Below are 22,959 nucleotides of genomic sequence, written 5' to 3'. Positions count from 1 at the left end.
TAGGTTAGGTGAAATTTTTTTAAATTGAATGATTTTTTGATATGATATCAAAACCTCTTTAACTTAACCAATCATTTCAATATCATATCTTAATTTTTTGTCAAGTTAAATTTCGAAATAATAAACACACACACACACACACATATATATATACAAAATTTAAGAAACCCGATTTCTTTCTCTTACACCCTGCTTTACACAAGCATGCACATTGATTCACTCATTTTGCAAATTTAAATCTAGCTCTCTGTCATGGATGCTACAATAACTTGGAGCAGCTTTGTTTGCCTTCAGGTCACATATAGTTTTATTGATTTTCAAAGTATATATACATTAACTAATTTTGTAGCAAAAGAGGATGGTATTCATTCCTTTATTTCAATCCATATTGTTGTATCTAAGACAGAAGTAGAAAAAATGAATTTAAAAAGAAAAAAGAGGACTAAAAGGAAACATATAATAAAAATTCTATCTGGAATTTCACTCGCAATCCAAATCCTGAACAGCATGGCTATTCAAATTCACAGTCATAGTGCAGTTCATCTCTGCAGTCTTCCGTTTCTTCATCAGCTTCATCAATGTCACCTTCCCTCTCAACCTCGCAACTCCAGTCAACGTCAAAGTCCCACTGCTCAACTTGGTTCTAAGCTCATCTTCATCTGAAACCGCACTTGAGCTTACATCCACTGTTACATTCATCCTTTTAGTCTTCCTAGCACGGGCACGGCTCTTTACGATTTCGCCATCACCCACCATAACGCTTCCAAAGGTAACGTTAGCAGTAGTATTATCAAACCTGAAGTGACCAAAATTCTTGTTCTTCACTGCAATTTCCATGATCAATCTCATGTTGAAGTGAGGGACTCCTGAAGCATTATAGTTGAGACTCTGGACCGTCACGGATCTTAGCCTAGCGCTAGGGGTCTTGATACGCATAACCGTTAACGCGAAAACAAGGATTATGATAGTTTGGAAGACAACCCCAGCAATGATATACGCATAACATTTCATGTTCTGCATTCTCTTGTACTTCTCCGATTCCAACATGGCTGGGTTGCTTTGTTTTCAGGAAAGTGACTTCAAATGATGTTGGAACCACTAAGTACTGGAGTGTTTGCAGAAATGAAAAAGGAGGTTGAGCTTGGTGAGATTGGAGGATTTGTGCTTGTGGTATAGTATTAATACTTATAGGTAGCGGTGAATACAAAAGTTTTTTGTTTTGAATAATGAAAATGGAGGAAGTTACATTGAAATGATTTTCTTGTACGTTGTGTGGAAAATATATACATGGGCAGCCAACTTAGATAATTAGAATTGAGGTGCTGGTACGATATTGACAAAGACTTGGAAAGAAGTTTCCGATCGAAAAGTCCAAACCAATTTAATTAATTTAAGTTTACCAATTTCAGAGACTTTAGAGACAAGTTAATATAGCATGGAAAATTAGAAGAAAAGATGGGGAATTTCACACTGACCAAAATAGCTTTAACTAGGCTAGGGAACCAGACCCCCTCGGGATACGCTTGAGTTCAAGAAATGATGACTTTGATGAGTTACAAGTTCTTGATCAGGGTGATCAAATTTGTGATCCAACTATTCTAGTATTAACTTATTTTTTGGTAGCTCCTAGAATTCAGAAAAAATAAGGAAAATACATTTTCCTCGAGTCATACAACAAACAACTTTGCTTTTTTATATTGGTCTAGATTTCATTCGTCCAATATATGCAAATCCTACTAATTTAAATTTTGTTAGTGTAAAAAATGATATATAATTATATCATCATGACATATCAACACATCATGTCATCATCCACTATTAGCATTATAAATAACATTTTAATCGATAATAATTATTTAACTATTAATTATAAAAATTTATTTAATTTAAAATAATAATATAATATTTTTGACTGAATGAAATAAAAAATTTATTTAAATTTTTTTAATATTATACCTTTTATAATATATCAAGATTTGCTCACATATACTATTGAGATGCTATATAATGAATGATTTTTACAAGCAAAATGAAATCTGTAGGATAAGAGAAAAATAGCCTACCAGCCCTTTCCGAATATGCCCTTAAGTCAATCATAATAAAGAATATATATATATATATATATATATAGTTAATAGCTGACTTAATTAAGTTTGAAATTAAGATTTGAGATGTAATCGACTTGAGTTATTTTAAATCAAATGGAAAACCATAAACCATTGGGAGAATTAGTCTATTCCCCCGACCCCACTCATCATCAGATTTAACTATTCCGTAATAGTTCATTGAAGTTTTTTGGTCAAATAAGAGGTCGTTTACATGTAATTTTAAGGGAAGGACTAAGGAGGGTGGAAGCAACGTCAATACGCATCTAGATCTCTGGGAGAGTACAGGAAAAAGGCAGAAAAGTCTTAAAAAACATGGTTCATGCTTAGTCACATAGCTGATTAATGAAACAAAATTCATTCATGGGAAAACGAATGATCAGTGATATGCTGCCAAACATGGAGAAAAGCCAGAGATATGAGCGGTGTAATGAGAGCAGCCATTAAGGACTTGATTAGTTGATTAATTACTTAACAATCTCAACTTCAAATAGCTGAATAAATTCAAAGATCCATCATAGCAAAGGAAAAAGAAGAAAAAAGAAATTCAAGTAAATTAGACCGAAAAAACCAAGTAAATATAAAAACTACACAGTTCTCGCCAAAAAAAGCCAGCACAGTTGCAGAAATAATCCGTTTGACATGTCATATTCGTCCTTCAAATCCTGTACAGCACGGGCTACTGAATTTATTTCCATGGCGCAGCACATCAAAGCAGACTTCCTTGTAAGATTCCCATGCTGCCATGTGAAAGATTGTGACTGCTTTCTCATACTTGACGGCTTTCAAGAAGCTTTTGACCTCCATGTATTTGTCTGCTGTTTTGGCACTTGCATTGTCTTTTGAACTTTTGCTGTCTTTCTCTCCCTCTTTTTCTTTTGGCTCTCTTATTTAGGTATGGTTCTTTTACTCTATGGCTGCAGCTACTTTAAATTACTTTCCTGACAGATTGACTGAAACTTGTAAGGAGTTCAGTTCCTTCCAGGGTGCCTCATTATCACTGAAGGCAAGACAGTTGTCTGCAGTTCCATCAAACCGGTAGAGAGAAGAGGTCGAAGACCGGAATTTATGGCTTTTGTTCTACACAGTAATACTTCGGTCGTAATCTAACATACCCTCATATGCAATTAAAGGGCATTAGCAACTCAATTGCATATGACGATGTGTTACATTACAACTGAAGTGTTACTGTGAAGAAAAAGCCCTTAATTCTGGGATTCTGCCTCTTTCCTGTACCAGTTTGATGGAATTGCGGACAAGTGTCTTGCCTTTGGTGATTCTGAGGCACTCTGGACCGGAACTAAACTCCTTATAATTTTCGGTCAATTTGTCAGGAAAGTAAAATTAATCTTTAAAATCAATTAAAGTAGCTGAAAGGAAAACCATTTGTGACCAAGAAAGCCAAAAGGAAAGGAGATAACAGGAAGTCAAAAGACAATGGAAGTGGCAAAGCAGAGGAGCAAATATCATATGGAAGTCAAAAGTCTCTTGAGAGTCTTAACCTGGGCCAAAAATTTCATGTTGCAAGAAGGTGAAGTGCTTCAATAATGCTGAAATTAATCCCCCACCCCTACATCGCGAAACCTGACTTTAAGATATCAATTGTGATCTGTTCTCGTGCGAGGCAAGATGATTATGATCTGAAACGCAACCAAGATGACTCAAGGAGCAATGGTCATTTATAATTCAGAATCAACTAACTACTTCATTATAAATTTGATCAAGTCAGAATAAGTTTTTCAGTTCTACATTAAAGCCAGTTTAAGAGTCTTCGAACCTGGTAATATAATAACAGAAGCTTTTATGTACAACAACTGAGTCAACCACTTGACTTTCCTGAATATTAATTTACAATGGGTTTATCGTCATTGGTCGATCTTATGGTATCATTTCTGTGCCGAATGATAACTACATCTTACACCAGTCTGAGCACATTGCTGTTGCATATGATTAGTTTTTCATAGCTAACGGAAAACAAAACAAAAACCTTAGGTCAGAGGGTTGATTTTCATCTCAGCTTCGAGATGTAAATTTGACATAATTTACTTGAAATCACCCGTCTCTAAGAAGGCCATAGTTGGACAAACTGTTCAAGTCAAGGGAAAATTTCAGCTTCTGTTGTGAGGCAAAACCCAAATCAGAGTCAAAAAAAGGAACCCGTATAATTATAGAGAATACACCTACAAATGAAATCAGCCTGAATGGTTGGCACAGACTTTTGATCAAATCGATTTGATTATGAAGGATGCTAAAGTGACAGCAATGTTACGTGAAACTGTACTGCAAAACCATTTTTAAGGTATGCAATCTAGGCTAGGCAGATACGGATGTATTCAGATGTAATATGGTGCTTTTGCTTCAGGCAATTTGGATGCTCAATATATAGGCCATGATGTACATGGAATGGAAGATCATGTGAAACAGACCAAATCTGAAATCTCAGTTACAAATAGATGTAAAGGAATCAATCTCTACTTCAAACCCTAAGTAGAGCAGAGTATAATAACAGAAACGGTGAGGCCAATAGACCAAAAGAAAAACACAGAAAGTAAGAAAAAGGTGAAATTAAAGAATTTAATCCTCAGAAAGCAACTTGACATGTCATTTGCACTTCAAATCCTGTACGGCACGAGTCGCCAAATTGATTCCCATGGAGCAGCTCATTTCACCAGACTTCTTCTTCTTGATCACCTTCATCAAATGAACCTTTCCCTTCAACTTGGCCTGGCTGCTCAACGGCAAAACACCTGCATTAATATCATTTCCAAGGTTTGAATTGCTGGATAACCTACTGGAACTAATATCAACATTAATGTTGAATTTTTTGGTTTGCCTGGCCCTTGCACGACCCTTGAAAATAGCTGCCTCCCCAACCGGCATGCCTCCGTATAAGATTGTGACAGTGCTGTTTTCATACTTAAAGTGACCAAAATTTGTGTTTTTCACGGCCACCTGGGCCATCAATTTCATGTCAAAAGAAGGTGAGCTGCTATTGACAGTGCTGAAACTCTCCACTGTTACAGCACCGAACCTGACTTTAGGACTTCTGATCCGCATCACAGTCAGTGCAAATAGCAAGATGATTGCGGTCTGAAAAACAACAAAAGCTGCAACATATGCTAGGCATTTTGCATTGCTTCCTTCCCTTCTCACTTTCATGGTGAAAATGATTTGATTTTTACTTGATTCTTGCTTGTGTTATAGGAATTAATCTGCTCAAAAGCCCGAATGCAGGTTAAGGTTGAAGGTATAATTTTGCAGACATGCAACAAATCTATTTATACTGTTGTAACTATAAAGTATAAATGAACTGTATGTGAAACATTCATCAAAGTCAAAGACTATTTTTAACTACTAAATCAAAACGTGTTTGAAAGTCTTTTGAACATGATATATATATATATATATATTAATGACTGAAGCTTCTATATGCTTGAACTGGGTCATCATCTAGATGCTCACAGTAATAAATTAATGCAAAGTTTAGGTATTGTACCTACATGGATAGTTTCAAAGAAAAGTTAATTAGTATTTCATGATCATCCATATACAATTTAACTGACGTGACAATTACAGGTTACACCAATCAGACCACGTTGCTGCTGCATCATCTGTTTGTCAAGACACCCCTCTCCCTGGTCCCTACCCAAAACAAAAACATCAGTCTCCTATCCAGTGACATTCCAGCCATTTAAGATAGTTCCCCATCCATTATTTTATCTTTGGAGGCAAGGAAGGGAATTAAACAACATAAAATATACATAGCCCTTCTAGATTTCCCCTAACCAGAGAAGAGGAATAGTTCCTGTATAGCTGATAAACGAGGAATTTCATGTTTTTCTCCAGCCAGCCATTCTAGACCTCCGTACACTTGTCGTAATTTAATGGATTCGATTAATTTATTCACATTTTTACAACAGTTATTCATAGTGCTAACTTTCCAGCAATTTCCTTGTACCACCAAGACATGTATTCAACTTGGAAGGGGACCTTAGCATGACCTCCCATTTTTTGGCCAGGTATGAAGATATTTTACCAAAAAGAAAGACACTTGCCCGGTTGAATTATGCAGCTTATGGTTGTTAGGCAAATTAAATTACATAAAAGTCTTTTTACACAAAGGATATACGTAAAAAAGACATGCAAATGCTTGTTTGTCAAAGCTCTTGATTATTGGAAATGTTTGTTGTCTGTCAATTCTCACCAGCGAGATTTGTGTTTGGGAAATTCAAGTAATACGCCAAGGGCAAGGCAAGTTCTTGCTAGACTTTTTTGCTTTCCCATTGTTGAAGAGTAGGATTCAAAGCAAATCAAGCACTGGAATTACTTAAGAGTTTTGTTTTAAGCTTAAAACCAAACCTCAGAGGGACTCTGGTCCAAGTCCACTGGTGAAACGAGTTAATCTGCCTTGAGCATGTATCTCCTCCAAATTACTTTCAATACATGTGATGTTGGCTTTTACACCTCTAAAAGTATACATTTATCACTTAAATATTAAACTTTGGGGAAATTGTTTCTTATTCAGTTATATTCAAGGAGGGTTTTTCTTCATACAACCTAGTTTAGTTACATAGCCAAGCATGCTAATTATTAAAGGGAAGCTTGTTATGTTGCTTCGAAGGTACAAGTATATATCGATTAAATGCATATGTCCTGTAATCTGCTTCTTTGTCCAGTACCACCTCTAGGAGGTGGATGTCTACATCTCATAACTTGAAGAAAGTTTTAGAAATTAAAACCCATGTTGAAACAAATAAAATCTCAATTTAATTGCAATCTCAGTTAAACATATATAAATATGAATCAATTTCTATTTCTAACACAAACTGGGGCAGAGTGCAAAATTAGAACTGGTAGGCCAAAGTAACATGACTGCATTGACCAAAACGAAAGAACAGAACAAAAAGTACTGAAACTCGAGCATCAAGTTTCTAAATAAACTTCTTGTCACTTGCACTTTAAATCCTGTACGGTACGAGTTCCTATATTGATTCCCATGGTGCAGCTCATTTCACTAGACTTCTTCTTCTTGATCACCTTCATCAGATGCACCTTCCCGCTCAACTTGGCCTCGCTGCTGAGGGGCAAAACACCAGAAGCGATATCATTTCCAAGGTTGGAGTTGGTCGATAACTTGCTGGAACTAATATCAATTGTAACGTCGAATTTTTTGGTCTGCCTAGCCCTCGCACGAGCCTTAACAACAGCTGCCTCCCCGACCGGCATGCCCCCATATAAGATTCTGATGCTGCTGTTTTCGTACTTGAAGTGACCGAAGTTTGTGTTCTTTACAGTCACTTGAGCCATCAGCCTCATGTCAAAGAAAGGTGAAGAGCTGTTGCCGGTGCTGAAATTCTCCACCGTTACAGCACCGAACCTGACTTTAGGATTTTTGATGCGCATCACCGTTAATGCAAATATCAAGATGATTGCCGTCTGAAACACAACAAATGCAGCAACGTATGCCAAGCATTTTGCATTGCTTCGCTTTCCTTCTCCTTTCATTTTTTATTGCTCTTCTCTCTCTCTCTCTCCCTTTTGGGTTTAAAGGGAATTCTGTTTCTTTATGACTAGGTAGGAACTGGGCGATGTAGTTTGTGTTTTCTCAAGGCAAAGGCTGGCTCTATATTTATAGACATAATTTGAAACCCTTGAAGATTGCTGATTCAACTCCACTGTGAAAGAGACTCAGTTTTTGAAACAAATATAACGGAACAAAAATGACTTGGCAGTCAAACAAAAGCGTATGATGAGAGCCAAGTGGGGTTCATGTTCGGCAGGACTTGATGGGGTCTTCGCTTCTAGATGGGCGTCGGATGAAGTGGCCCCACTTTGACGCGTGGCGTGGGAATAAACATTACTTTTTCTCGACGAGGTAGGCCCTACTTTCAAACATTGGCTTTATTATTTGAAAAACGACCCAAGGCGTGTGGTATTATATTATACTATGCCAGGCAGCGATCTCTGACATTCGTTGACTAATTGATACCTTGCTAGAAGGACGACTCCTTCCCTAGTATTGGTTGTATGTACACATATCTATCTAATTTTGGATTATATAAGTGCATTCAATAGAAAAAGGATGCACTTATTTTCAAATAAATATTAATCATTATTAAATAAATCATCATATTCATGTATTAAAAAATATGATTGATTAATTTGTATGGACGTAACTCATGTAAAGATAATGTCACTTCAATATAAATATAAATATTTTTTAAATAAATTAATACTGATGAATTAAGAATATAAAATCATCATAGTACAAATGCATAAAAACTAAAATAAACCATGGATGAACTGGGTGGTCTAGAATAGACCTGATAATTTATGTTTTTGTGTCTTAAATGTGTCAGACACGATTAAACATGAAACACGTTAAGATTAAACACGAACATGACACTAATACTATTCATGTTTAAATCTGAAACACGTATACGTATCCATTTAATAACCGTATAACACGATACGACACAATTAAATATGACAATTATAACACAATTAAATAAAATAGTTACAATTAAATATAATTGTATTATTTAAATTTTAAATCAATAATTATAAAAACAATTATAACAAAAAAAATCATAACATTAAATATAACAAAATAAAATTTAAAATTAGGGTTTGGGCATGGCATAATTATATTGCTATCTTTATAAAATTTAAAAATCTTATTAAAATATTTTTTTAAAATTATTTAAATAAAGTTAAAATAATCTTTAATTATTAATTTTTTACGAGTTGATAAACGTGTCATGTGTACAAGTTTAAACACAATAACATGATTAAGTACGTTTATACGTTTAAATATAATTAATTAAACGTGTTACTCGTGTCTAACAAGTTAAGACATAAAACATGTTAAGATTAAACTCAAATCTATTTAATCTTGTGTCTTTCCGTATCGTGTTAATGTATCGTATTTAAAATTATTAAGTCTAATCTAGAGCCCGTGCTGACGCTCTCTAAGACTCTAACCATTTATTGGGCTGATTTGGGTTTGTGTTAATCTGTGGGCTGGACATTTAAGTTTAGAATTGAGAAGGGCTCCCGTAGACTTAGAAATACTTACTATTAGTAAGAAAAAGCAAGTGGGCTATGCCCGATCAAGGGTTTTGCTGGGCTGCAGGTACCATCTATGAATCCCAAAAAGGAAAGCATTTAACTTTGCATGATTAGTTTGGTTTTTGCCGCAAGAAAAAAGAGAAGCAATCAGTTGAGATTTCAATTTTTATTTTTGGCTAATACTAGACTCTACAGCTTTGGCCATTTTAGTAGATTAGTAAAAGAAAAAGGAAAAAAGAAGAAAAGAAATCAATTAGGATTCTATTATAGTTTATAACTGATCGTGCCCATTTACATTTACACATGAACTATAGAAAGCCCTCTCTTGAATCTGTATTAAGATGGAGATAAAGCTAGCAAAATTAACTTACAAAAAACTATGAACCATCATCATCATCATCATCATCTACACCTGATCCTTATTGTAAACTAAAACAATGAATAATAATAATGTAATCATAGCAGCTTGACATACTTCATCAGCATCGACATTCTAGAGGATTCCCCGACGTAAAATTGGAAAAGTTCAAAAAGACGAATCCATTCCGAAATTCCAAATCCCACGCCACCCCATCGCTTCTCAAGCCTCTGCTTTTCAAAATTGTCTTCCTCCTAAACCCACCTATGAATGTCTACCAATCATTGCCTGGCTTTATCGTCTCACCAGCCTCAGACCCTCTCCATTGCAGCTGTACCGCACTCACCACTCTTCTTGCTCGCCCAACGTTCCATTCTGGGATCACCTGCCATGTTTCTATCCCTACTTACGCCACGTGTGCAATGAAAGATTCACCTTAGAATTCCAAGCCGTTTCCCCACTCTTTTTTTGTGGTTATACAACGATAGTCCTAATGAAATAATATCTTTGCTTCTTCTTCTTCTATATTTTTTTCCTTTCTTTTCTTCTTCTTTTCTATTCTAAGACTGTACAGTGACTCGTGCTTTCTTGGCTTATTGCAAAAATTCTTATTCTCTAGGTAAAGCAAGGAGATTGGGCTATTAATGGTGAAGCGAGAATAAACATTTAGTAATTCTATTTACTCCCCATGGTAATCTCTTAGAAATGCTCCTTGTGGAATTCAAATTTAGTGGAACCTTTTTGGTTGAACTCATAGCAGAGTTTGCTGAGTTCTTTAGCCAAAACCGGTGCCCCGCAGTAAAAGACTCCTGCTCGACCACATGAAAACCACAACAACAACATTAGAAGGCAGAGAAGATTGCTACTTGTTTTAATTATGCTTAGGTATAGAACTGGGGCTCACCTATCCTTGCGTTGCAGTGCTTAGAACTTAGTTTAGAGAGAACGTTCTTCCATTTAGGCCTTGCAAAATGGGTCCGCACCTGATAATGGCAAAGAGGAATTATTATTATTATTGTTATTATTACGTTTAAAAAATTACTAACAGCCCTGCTGTTGTTAATGCATGGGAGCCACACATGATATCTGCTGCAGGAGGAATTTGTGACAGAGACAGATTGCACAATCTCATCACAGATTTTGGATGGGATGTTCAGAATCCTAATAAGACAATCATGCAGTGGAATATGCTAAGAGAATGAAAATGACAGACAAAACAGATCTTACCCTGGTGCCAGAAACGATGTCAACTCCATTCTTGGCATGATTTAATGCTTGGACCATGGTGATGAGAGCTGAACGTGCATCTCCTTCCTCGTACACGCTAGTCAAATAGTTGTGCATTTCAATGACACCCTAAGTCCAAAATGACAAGTTAGAATTAACAGTTACGGTATTCAAAAGAAAATTATAAAATGCTTTTAAGTTGATGAGTTCTCGTACCCTTTGATCAAGTTCTGCAACTTCATTCATGACCCCTTTGAACCAATCAAATGAACCCTGCTCCCTGGTTACCCAATAGAAATAAGCATTAGTCGTCTTAAGAGTTTTCTTTCGCTTTGGTGAAACTCTGTTAGGAGTGGTTGAATCATTGCTCCCGATACTTATGTCCGATGTCCTACTGGTATCTGAGACCGAATCCTAAACATGAAGAAGCATGTCATGAATCTGATAGGGAAACAACCAATAATTTAACCAAAGAAACAAGAAGAAAAGCGGATTCATTACTTAGCATGAGTTACTTACTGCCTGCTCCTCCATTTTGACAATGTTGTTAAGCAGATCTTTTAAAATACTGATGAATGGTGTTGCACCAATTCCAAGGCCCACGAGTAACAGGACATCATACTTGTGATAGTCTTGTGCAGGGGCACCATACGGCCCATCTATTAAGAGCTTCGGCAAACTGTTCTTAGACAAAAATATTAAGGATCATCAAAATTTACTCAATAATTCCTAAAAGTTTAAACCTTCTAAGACGAGAGAAATGTCAAACATATTAACGGGAGAAAAATAGATACACCTTTTCTTAGTCGTCTCATCAGCCCTAAGAAGCCCACTTTTCCCAGCTACAGGAGGTTCACAAACCTCTGAGAACAGCCGTCTGAGCTCTTGGGTCCAGTCACCAAGTTGCCGGATATGAACACTAAGGTAATCATCACCAGGAGCAGAGGTGATGGAAAATGGATGCCTGGTTCATAAAAGAGATATGCTCATGAGCTGAGAGAAAACTGGCATAATGCAAAATGTACACACCTGCTCTCTCGACTGCCCCCTATCTCAGAACTGATTTTTGATTGCAACTATTGACACTTTTTAGTATTGTAAACCTCATTCTTACTACGAACCAATCAAATATGATGAACCTGGTTCTATTCATATAAAAGTGCAATTGTTGACAGCAAATTGAATGTGCTTCTGATCTAACTAATGTCCATTTTCATCCTCTTTACTGTGGATTTATCTCTGGAGATATTATTCTGGAAATTCTCAAAACAATTTATTGGCACTAGAGGAAGTGAAACAGCTGAAAATCATCCCTAAAACATATATGCTTTAGATTGCTTACTTACCATTCAAAGGGAGAGACAGCAGGGCACTGGACAAACATGTACTGTCCACTCTTATACCGAAATTGAGGTGGCTTAGACATTTGTAATGTGAGAACACCTCCTGGATAAATAGCCACCTATATATTCAGAATGCAGAAACAGGAAGATCATCAGTCATAATAGCTCGTATGAAAAAGATCAGATAGAGAAGCAGATTCAGTAAATTGATCAGCCTCACTGTTCAGGAGATAATTCCCAATTAATTGGTCTCTTTGAACTTTTCTCCATCGCTTTTACTTTCAGCAGTTCTTAGTTAAATATGGAACTTGTTGCCTACGCTGAATCATAGTTGACAGAGTTATGCTCACCTTCAAAATCCGGACAGTATAGGAACCAGAACGGAAGAATCTCAGGATCCTTTCTCCAGCATATAACAAAACTGGAACAGCTAGGTACATCCAAGTCTGCAAGCAGGAATTCCATACCTTAAACTACAGTTATAGTTACTTAAGTAAAATAAAATCTTGTATTTATAATTTCTCCAATCACTTGAGAAAAGAAGATGTAAATATATACCGTCTTACGGTACCATATGTGCACAAGATAAAGGAATACGCCGTGGATGACGAGCAAGACGTAGACAATGACAAACAGGTGATGTGAGTACCAAAAAGCATTGAAGCCAGTGATTCTATCAAAGGGCTTGGGCAGCTTAATCAGGTTCCGCCTAAACCATGTTGTTGCTAGCGTAAATGCAATTGTCATGCAGATGACCATTAGAATTCCAGTGACGCCCTCAGCCCCTTTTATCAGGTCTATATACGTTGGCTTATGACTTCCGAAGTCATGGATTAGAAAGACCTCATAGTCTTTAGCAGAAGAATTGATAAGCTTCGGAAAATCACAGGCAAGATGGTTACCGGCATGGAGAATGACTCCAATTACAATCGCTGCAGCTATTGTCTGCACTTATTCAATGGGGTGAAGAGTGATCATTAAAAAAGATCTAACTGGATAGGAATCATGAACAATTTTAAAACTTTGATAAAATCCGACATCAATAACAAGTAGATTTGCAAATGTTTGAATTGTTTTTAACTTAAGAACATGGTTAATTCCTTGATTTAAATCAAGTCAGTGCCATGCAAATCTTATGCCTGCCCTCTAACTCTGCTAACCTGATATATATATATATATACACATACCAAGTGCATCATAAATTACATTCTGCATAACCTTTGCAGCTACAATTTTATGACCTTCAGTAGAAATTCTTCTTACAGGAGAAATCATGCAACCGATGAATTAAGTAACTACTTCATAACCATAATACAACAAAGCATGCACGATCCGGTGCTAAAGAGCTGTAACTAGTAACCTATAAGGGCAGTTTTGTCAATCTAGCAAGTTACAACGAACTGTCCACGTCTAACTCCGAAAAAGTCAAGTAGTTGCGAGCTGGAGCATGAGAGAATCTTCCACTGGGACTAAAATGCAAATTATTGGCTATCTCGAGGACCAGATTCAAAATCATTAATCGGTGAATATGTCTTTTTAACATTTCACTAAAGCACCTATTGCCTGCTAATCTCATCTAGCTGGCATAAGTAAGCCTATCTGGAAACTATACTTTAATTAAATGCAACGCATGCCCTGTTTCTATCTCTCCGTTTTCTTCTTTTCTAAAATTTTGATGACTTGATCTTGAAGGGAAAATTGGAATAGGAAAGAGAATAGAAAACTGACCCAGATAACATGGAAATTTTCTTTCCCGTATGTAAGGAGAGTAGAGTTATGCAAATGCAGGTTTTTGCAATTTAGAGAAGCATTTAACCGAACCCAGATCCTGGCTACACTATATATATATATATGGAGCCTTTGTTGGGTAGCAGTTGCACAGTACCAAGTTTTTACCTCCCCATATTTATCTCCTAATTTCAACGAATTGTTTTTTGTTCCATCTTAGATTGTCAGTAAAGCAAAAAAAAAAAATTGTTTGTTTGTACAAGTCAATGCTTTTGTCACCGCTAAAAATTATTAAAACTAAAATGTATTAATTTTATGTATAGTACGCCTAATTTCTTTACCAAAGAGAGGGAGATCAGTTTCGGTTGTCAATTGTTGCTGCGGGAACATGTAATGCCTCCTACTGTCCCACATATGTAGCATGTAGACATCAGTGTTTTTAGGGCAAGGGCAAGCGAAAGACTCAAGTAACGATCTATTATTGTCTTTGATGGCTGAAATTAACCAATCATATTGACTTCTATCATTTAGTCCCCACCTAGGACCAGAGGATAAACGTAAAGGAGAAGCACAAAAAATAGAGAACAATGAGTTGGTATACACACCTTGTGAAAGTTGATATTATCGTCAAAAGGTACAAAGAGACCCAGCTTGGTGGACCTGAGCCAAGTAATGGTGTTTCTGCACACGGGCAAGAGGATAAGAGCCATGTTAAACTTGAGGGTCTCAGCTGCTCCCTTGGCTGTGAGGAGACAGTAACCCATAACCTGGAAAGAACTCTTCTGCTTATATTGAAAGAACTTCCAAGTAAACAGCCCTATCATAATCATAATCCACAATGACACGACCCATATCCTTTTCCAATTTTCTTCCAAATAGTATAAAAGTTTAGCGCTCATTCTTCTGATTCTGCTCTTCTTTCTTAATCCCTGTAAGTTTTGGCTCAGGGCTTGGCTCGTGTAGCTTAGGGCTTGACTATAGCTCAGATACGTGTCCTTTTGCAAGAGAAGTGTCTCCAATTGCCATAGCTGCATCATTTTTCATCAGTCACCATCCACCAATCATGCAATTGTGGCAATGAAAATATGAAATCATAAAAAATATATTTAGTCATGCAAAGGACAAGATTATTTTATTCCGTCAACTCGTTACACTATCAGTGACGCAGAATGGAGGACGCGTGCATGCGTGAATGAGTGAAGAGAACGCGTATTTGAGAGGGGAATAACCAGAAAGCAAAGTTCACATGGAACCCATCTGTGTCAGGTCCGCCATTTCGCAGGACCATGAGTTCCAACGGTCAATCATGGCATGGAGTTGGTCAGGACCCCCTTCAATTTATGACCAAAATAACGACAATACCCTTTGCTTAATCCTAGCAACTTTTGAAAAGTAAAACATAAGAAAAACATCAACATACAAAATTGAAAAAAAGAAGAAAAAATTATTAAATTCAAGGCAGACACCGGATAGTGACCTGACAAGTTGATTTGATTTTGCCCTTACACAACTTAATTATCACATGGAGATAATGCAATTAAAAGAAAAAAAAAACTGCTCACATGAAACTGACAATTTAAATGCGGTAACTATTGACTAGATAAATTAGCAATTTGAGAGATTAAAATGGAAAATATACTGACTAGTATTATATTTTTGGGTATAGTATTTATTACGGAAAAGAACTTGTTCATCCAATTTCTTTCCCTCCATCAAGCTCCAGCTACTTCGCCCGGACTTAAAAAAGTAAGTATTAAAAACTGTTCAACGACCTCAAATGTAAGTAACTGTTTACCAAGATAAGATACGTTGAGCTGTCTCCAGTAAAAGCTCATTATTCTTACTTGTTCATTCTTTCTTCGTCACGGTTCAACAAAACCAGAACCGGATTGTTGGAAGATTTGATCATTTTTCGCCTAACAAAAGACTATGGATGAAAAAGTCCAATTTAAGAACTATTACAATTTTTTTAAAAATATAAATATTTCAAAATTCCTAGTCAATGGTGCTCCAAGCATATCTTATCGAAACTAATTTATGAGTATCGAACCTTTTCCTATTTTTGTTTTTTTGAAAGGTGAGTGTCGAACCTAATTTGAAAATGAAGTCTTACCGGAAACAAAAAATAGTATAATTATCTCAACTTGTTTCGTTTATTGAATTCTAGAACATCTTTTTTTTTTTTAATAACATGCAAAAAGCAAAGAAGGAAACATTTGGTCATGGAAATATCCACTGTACCATATAAATCATGGACCCACCTCAATGTATCCAAGTCTTTCGGGGTCCAACTCTTCCATGATCAGAGCTGCGTATTCTTCCGCCTGCTCCTTCAATCTTGATAGCTTGTTCGCTGAAGCACTCAACATGATAATCTATCCACGAGGAAAATGAAAAAACTTGAAATACGAATAAATTAATAATTATATATTGACCAAAATGCCCCCACCAACCCCTCTAAAAAGCTACTATTAAATGATCACGGCAAAGAAACTCCCAAAAAAATAGAGGAGCCATCGGTCCAAACCCTTGAATAATTGTAGATTACACATAAAAGATGCTTGAAAAAATGGTTAACGCCAGAGACCAAAGAAAATTAAAGTCGTTTTTTTGTTTAATATGATTCATTTATTAAATTGGAGTAGTTAGTTTTAAGAATTTCTTGTGATTTAAGGTGACCCAATCCCTGCCTAACGTTGATTATACTAACCCAAATGACACCCTGTAATCAAGTTTTAAATCAATCTCTTTAAACTTTAAATTACTCCCTTTGCGACGAAAGGGCGGTCCTAGCAATTTTTTTTTTTCAAGAAAAGAAAATTTAAATGTAGCAGAAGGGACAATATTTATGGTTAATATATGCATGTTGGATTACAAAATTAGATAAACGTGGCTGCCTAATCCAATTTTAATTATGGATATGGTCAAGAATAGTTTTACCTCCTTTACTTCAGCCTCGGCGATTCTACCATCTTCGTTCTTGTCCACCCTGTAACATAAATTAAACAAGATATAATATAAGATTTAGAAAAAGAAATTGAAATATTAATCATTTCCGTACTTGCAAAAAAGACGATTTTGTCCATTTTTTTTTTATTGCATCACTATGTCTGGTTTCCGAAATTATACAGCGAATCTCAAACAAAGTTGAGAAAGAGAGAGTGTGAACTTTAAGTTTTAATTAATTTAAAAATGAATTAATTAATGAATAAAAAAACTTTAATTAAAATCGAATACTAATAGTTTTATAATGCGTACATGTCGAAGAAGATCTGGAGGCGAGAATCAAAACTTTGATCGGTGATTTGAGACCAATATTCATAAAGTTCGTCTCTGCTAATTTTTTCGACTTTTAATCTCCTGCGCCTACTCAATGCATCGAACATCTCCAATGCAAATTCCTTCGAGTCCTTCATTCCTTAAAGAAATGAAAAAAATAAAAGTTACTGATGGTTAGACGATAGATTCAAGATTAAGCATGTACGATTGTAATAACGAAATGAACCTATGCATTGTGCGAAATCGGAGCGAAAGAGAAAGCCGTCTTTGGCGAGTTTGTCGAAATTGTTTTGAACTTCTTCCCATGCATTGGTTTTATTGTTACTTATAAATCGTAATCCGCGAAGTGCTTTTTGAGCGCCGGACCGAGTCCGGTCGAGTTGAGCTCGCTGCTTTCTCAAAGCACGAGCGGCTAAAGCCGAGTCGAATCCGGTCACGGTCTGAGTTGCGTGCCCGTGGCCCCATGAAAACTTGCGTAGTTCGGCTTTTAACTCTTGTGAGAACTGCTTGGCTTTGGCGACGGCTTCGGCTTTTAGTTCTTGTGAAAACTGTCTCAGTTTGTTGGATGAGCTTCGCTTGATAATCGGGGATCTTGAAGCGGAGGCTGGCGCGGAGACAGGGGTTTCGGCACCGTCATCGACGTTGATGACGGTGGCCGGCTCCACGCTTCGGAGAATGATGGTGTCATCGTCCTGGAGGTCGAGGGTGACCTCGACGAACTCCTCGGCGGAGTTAGAATCAGTCCCGGGCGACGTCGTAGAACTGAGAGTCGTTTTGGCGGGAACGGTGTCTGAGGCCCACCGCCTCTCGTGCGTCGGTAACGAACCACCTCTCATTGAGCCAACACTATTTGTACTATCCTTAACAGTTTGTTACGGTGACGACAATATTGGAAAGAAGAAGGAATGTAAATTACGGTTTAGTTATTGAAGGAGCCAAAAAAAAAACAGAATAGTTGAATATAAAGGCAGGAGGGAGAGAGGAGACGCGGAAGGAATCTGAGGGAAAAGACAAGAACGCGTAGAGCAGCTCTAGAAGAAGCGAAAGAAGAGAAAGGATAGAAAAGGACAATACTTGCAGGGGCCAAAGGCAGGGGAGAGAGACTTATTTATCTGTTGGATTTTGTAAAAAAGAATTATATCACTTAATTATATTTATATTTTTATTACTAGTAATCTGTGACCACTTCAGGAAGGATTTCGTTTGGGAGCCTTTGATTTTCTTCCTGCTTTTTGATGTTTGGCTTCACGCGTTTTTACTTTGCTTTGGTTTCTTCGGGAATTGGAGACGGAGGTTTGTGTGCCAGAAAGTAAAAGAATGCAAAGAGAGATGGGCAGTGTGAACAATGAAAATTAAAATTATTTAGATCCGAATTGTTATATAATTATTTATAGTAAAAATATAGAATAATGTTTTTAAAATTTTTTGTTAATATTTTGAATACGTTGATTTTTGCATATTGATGCAAAATTTTACTACTATTGTATGATTATTAATCTCTTAACATTACAAGTTAAGGAAACTACTTTAAAAAATTAAAATTATTTGTTTGACCTTAAGAATAAATAAATATATATATATCTCTCTCTCTCTCAATGATGAAAGAGAACATAATATTATTTTTTATGAGATAACATTGGAATAAGGGGTGGCAGTAAACCAATGGGCCTGATGGGGCTGGGAAAGTTGACGGCAGGGTTGGTGGAAGTCAGCGTCGCGTGGACGGTAAATGGTGAATGGGTGAGTTACAGCTTTTTAGCGATGACTAACTGATTGACTGCTGCAAATTCTGATTATCTTGTTTAGGAAAAAGCAAACTCTGTAGCGAGAAGTTTCTTTGTTCTTCATTTTTTTTATGACTTGGAAAAGGTATACGAAAGATTTTCAAGTAAGAAATTAAGCATTTTGTCTTAGTGAAAGTGCTTACTTTTATTACTTTCGTATGCAGTTTAATTTGCTTTAATAATGCATCAAAAGCGAAGCATATGCCCATATTATATCTACACACACATCTGCATTGTCTACTTTTTTCTTATAGAGAAATATAATTAAGTAGTATGTTCTAGAGAAAAGTACGGTCTCTTTAATTAATTAAGCTAAACCCATGTATCTTCAAGATTGATGCTTTTCCCCTAAAGAAAATCCATGGTAAAAAGAAAAGTTTAAAGAAATTGGTTGGGTTTGGTCTGCAAAATTTTCTTAAATTGATGTATCTGCCACTTGTAGACTTGAAGGTAAGTGCAAGAACAAAGAGATAAGATTCTGTCAACACAACACAATATCTTTGTGTAAACCCCTGTTCTTTTTTCTTTGGTTACACATTAGCAACATTGAATCATTATGTCTTGCCGACAAAGCTAGTACCATTCTTGATCATGTTTATAACTTGATTGACTTGAATTATAGCCTCTATTCACCGACAATAAGATGGTAGAAATCCATCTTCCTGTTCATGGCAAAAAAAGATTGAATTTCCATCAATTTGGGATGTTGCTCGCCTCACAGTGGCATGTACATTTGTATGGCCTTCTAAAGGGAAAACAGAAATGGAAAAGGAGATTGATAGCTTGTGAGTTCTCGCTTTTAAACGTGGAATTCTCATTGTTAGCAAAATTGTGTGGTACTTAAGTTTACATGTATACTTGTAATCTCTGGATTCTGTCTTTGGACTCAAGACAATGCCAAAGCCTCTCATTTCATTTCACTGCCAACTAACCGATCTGTCTTGCATCATTACAGGATTTGAATGACAACTTCATCAATAGCTTTACTGTAAGCTTGAAAAATGAAAACTATGTTTACAATATGATCAGGTGACTGATGCAAGCGAGTTGACGTTCTTGTTTGACTTGTCTACCACAGATTATATAGCTTCCATCCAAAGGAGAAATATCTAGCTAGCTAGGCGGCTTATGACCAGTTTAGTTCAGTTGTCAGGTAATTCATATTCTGCCAAATTTAGAGGGCAGAATTTGATGTTGGAATAATATATAGTTGACAGAAGGAACAAACTAACAGAGTGTCCCTGATATATCAGTCTTCTTCAAATCAGGAATTTCTCCAAAGGGCTTTGCATCATAGTATATATATGCATCTTTCCAAAGTTTTATAGCCAAATAGATACTAAAAGAAATGTGTCCAAAAACGCATGCCAACAAAAATTGTCGACTATGTTTGGAGCATCATGATGTCACCCATGCATGTACACTTCATGTCAGACTTGTTTTCAACTACTAAATCATATCTTGGTACTTGCTCACAGTTTCATATAAACTCTATGATTTCAGTTTCCAGGAAGAGGTTCGAGGTGAGGTTTGACAGGTGGGAATTGAAAAAGAACAATATTGTTTCCTGGAACACTGACAAAACGCAAGTCCGATCCTTCAAAAAATTGTACATGCAAGCACAATTTGGTTTTGATGAAATCTTTAATAATATTCTCCCCTCATGTCTGGAATATGTGAGCTATTATGGACCCAGAAATCATATCCTGACAAATGATAAAGCTGTTCACACAACCTTATTCTATGTGACTATCACAATTATAGATCTTTCTCTACATATTATTGTGTTTTTTTCCCTGGAAGCTTCCAAACATAATTCTAGTACTCTTGATGCACAAAAACTAGTAATTATTTCAATCAGTATGAACATGGTTCTAGTTCTAGAATGAAAACGATTTCCAAACTGCAGCTCATTCTGCAATTATTTATAAAAGGAGCAGATTTTAATATTTATGCGAACAAAACTCAACCTAACCCCATCACAAAAATGTAGAAATACATGTTTATGTTTTGAATCTGAAGCTATAATAGTATGGTCAAACATGATTTTATCATTCTTTGAATTGATCACATGGGGTATATATATATATATATAAGACTATGATTTAAATAATATTATTAATTTTTCTTTCCTCCCTCCTCGCATGTCCCAACCAAAGCAAATTACTTGTCCCACAAGGAATCTGTAATGCAAAGGCAATCTTTCTACTCCAGGAAAAGAATATCCGGCTGACAATCATCATCCACCAACTAGTTTACTAACAACAAGATTGAAGTCCCCTGTATCCGAAGCTAGTTGTTTGACACTACAAACATCCCATTCACCTAAATTTATCATCAACAATGTTAATTTCAACGATTTCGTTTTTAGTTTCGTTTAGAGGAAGGGCCTCTGTAATAGGCTAAACAACATTCATTGAAAGGCTAACTCGTGGTTCTTGTTTAACATGAAATATTGCTTGGTAGGTAGAAGAATCAAAGCTAGGGGAGTTCACCCACCTAACCTATTACAACTTGAAAATTCTCCCTTTCTAGTTTCAAATCCAACCCCATTGTGTGTATCGCCAGGCAGAAAAGAAAATTTTCAAAATAATAGAAAACAGGGGGAAGAAAGAGAAGAGAATGAAAGAATGAATCATACTCGTAAAGAGGCAAATTCAATTGCAAGTTTGTCGAGAACCTCTGACTATTCTAACATCCATTTTGTACTGAAGTTGTTTGTATTTCCTTTTCAAGGATGTAATGTAAAATCTTTAGCTAGTCTTTGTCCTTCACAATTGCATTTCATTGAAATGTTGGTTAATATATTGTTTTTGAAAGGTAATTTTTGTTATTATATTAATTTATTTGTAATTAATGCACCTAAGTCTCTTGCTTCATCAATTTGGTTATATACACTGTAATGCCCTAAGAGAGCCAAATATGTGTGAAATTCATTTATCTCATAATTCTAGAATATTTTTTATAGCAGTAAGGACTTAGCTCCAGCATGAAATTCCGCAAGATTTGAAAGAAACGTTTCCCTACTTTAAATATGCATATGGCTGCTGGCCTTTTTGATATATATATATATATATATATATATAAAAGTTGGCAAAAGAGAACAATGCATGCTTGGAATTTGGACATCTTACGCTCAGTAAAGCCAAACATGCATTAATGTACATAAAAATTATGGGGTTTAACCTTTTGACTTGAAGCAAACAACGGAATTTGTCTGCTACTGATGATGATGAGATCAGATGGCTTAAAAGACAAATCTGATCCTTCACTCGAACAAAACCAGGAAATTATCACCAGGTTTCGTCAGGAAACAACGTGATGTTTGTAAAGCCAGACATATATGTCTGGTCACAGTTACTGGAAGACTTGTTACGCTATGTTTTCCAACTAACGTCGCTGTTTAGTTGAACACATCTTGTGGTTTTATTGACGTGCATGGATTGATCACATCATTATATGGATTTCATAAAAAGAGATGCTTGGCTTTGTGTAGTCAAAATCGAAGACCAAAACCAAGAACTTGCCAACGAATGTACATATGTAAGCATGGGTAAGTTTTCCTCGTCAAAGAAATAATATACACATATAAGTATACAGGAAATTGAATTTGTAGACGGGCAGGTCTAATTTTATCCTAACCGATTGCCTTTTTAAATTTAAAAATAATAAGTTGATTCCACTGTGTGATGAGTGCACTTCCCAAACTGTTAATACGGAATAAACAGGAAGAAGAAAAAACAAAAGGCTTGGCATTGGGGAAGACAACCAGCAATCTGACGACAAGCCATGGTACGTGGAACAGACAGAAAAAAACTCTGTAATGGAAAAATGACATGGCAAATAGGAGCATATAATATACTATATGGGTGTTATGCAATACAATAAATTAATATATAAAGTATTTATAAGCTTATAAATAAATCATAAATGAGTATTATAAAAGATAATATGTAGTTTGAGATTGTTGATTTAGGCTATTAAAGTTATTAGAAAAATCAAATAAGTACTAAATCACCATCAAGGTCACTGTCTTGGTCCTTGATCAAGCTTTTGGCGCACAG

The 22,959-nt window shown here is 36.0% G+C and overlaps 4 protein-coding genes across 4 annotated transcripts; all 4 read right to left on the bottom strand.

The window, feature by feature from the left end:
- LOC18606605 lies at positions 481–1,047 on the bottom strand. Its single transcript, XM_007040307.2, has one exon. The coding sequence runs from the start codon at positions 1,045–1,047 to the stop codon at positions 481–483; it is 567 nt and encodes a 188-aa protein (XP_007040369.1).
- On the bottom strand, positions 4,707–5,264 carry LOC18606604 (late embryogenesis abundant protein At1g64065). The gene has a single exon (XM_018117146.1). It carries the CDS (start codon positions 5,262–5,264, stop codon positions 4,707–4,709), a length of 558 nt encoding a protein of 185 aa, XP_017972635.1.
- On the bottom strand, positions 7,053–7,610 carry LOC18606603 (late embryogenesis abundant protein At1g64065). The gene has a single exon (XM_007040305.2). The coding sequence runs from the start codon at positions 7,608–7,610 to the stop codon at positions 7,053–7,055; it is 558 nt and encodes a 185-aa protein (XP_007040367.2).
- LOC18606602 (respiratory burst oxidase homolog protein A) lies at positions 9,414–18,195 on the bottom strand. The gene is made up of 14 exons (XM_007040304.2): positions 17,338–18,195; positions 17,091–17,250; positions 16,773–16,821; positions 16,094–16,207; positions 14,438–14,860; positions 12,663–13,049; positions 12,455–12,550; positions 12,108–12,223; positions 11,558–11,725; positions 11,281–11,440; positions 10,978–11,175; positions 10,762–10,890; positions 10,439–10,517; positions 9,414–10,343 (listed from the first exon to the last, which is right to left on the bottom strand). The coding sequence occupies exons 1-14, from the start codon at positions 17,945–17,947 to the stop codon at positions 10,234–10,236; spliced, it is 2,799 nt and encodes a 932-aa protein (XP_007040366.2). The 5' UTR covers positions 17,948–18,195; the 3' UTR covers positions 9,414–10,233.

The sequence above is a fragment of the Theobroma cacao genome, chromosome 3 (genome assembly GCF_000208745.1).
Source record: "Theobroma cacao cultivar B97-61/B2 chromosome 3, Criollo_cocoa_genome_V2, whole genome shotgun sequence".
NCBI lineage: Eukaryota > Viridiplantae > Streptophyta > Magnoliopsida > Malvales > Malvaceae > Theobroma > Theobroma cacao.
Note: the sequence above shows the minus strand (reverse complement) of the source record. Positions and strands in the feature narration are given on the sequence as shown.

Excerpts from the sequence above, each read along its gene's own strand:
- LOC18606604 (XM_018117146.1), bottom strand. The coding sequence starts at position 5,264 with ATGAAAGTGAGAAGGGAAGGAAGCAATGCAAAATGCCTAGCATATGTT.
- LOC18606602 (XM_007040304.2), bottom strand. The coding sequence starts at position 17,947 with ATGAGAGGTGGTTCGTTACCGACGCACGAGAGGCGGTGGGCCTCAGAC. Across the intron at positions 16,822-17,090 it reads CTCCAGATCTTCTTCGACAT|GGTGGACAAGAACGAAGATG; the intron begins GTACGCATTATA and ends TTTATGTTACAG. Across the intron at positions 11,441-11,557 it reads GATGAGACGACTAAGAAAAG|TTTGCCGAAGCTCTTAATAG; the intron begins GTGTATCTATTT and ends GTCTAAGAACAG.
- LOC18606603 (XM_007040305.2), bottom strand. The coding sequence starts at position 7,610 with ATGAAAGGAGAAGGAAAGCGAAGCAATGCAAAATGCTTGGCATACGTT.
- LOC18606605 (XM_007040307.2), bottom strand. The coding sequence starts at position 1,047 with ATGTTGGAATCGGAGAAGTACAAGAGAATGCAGAACATGAAATGTTAT.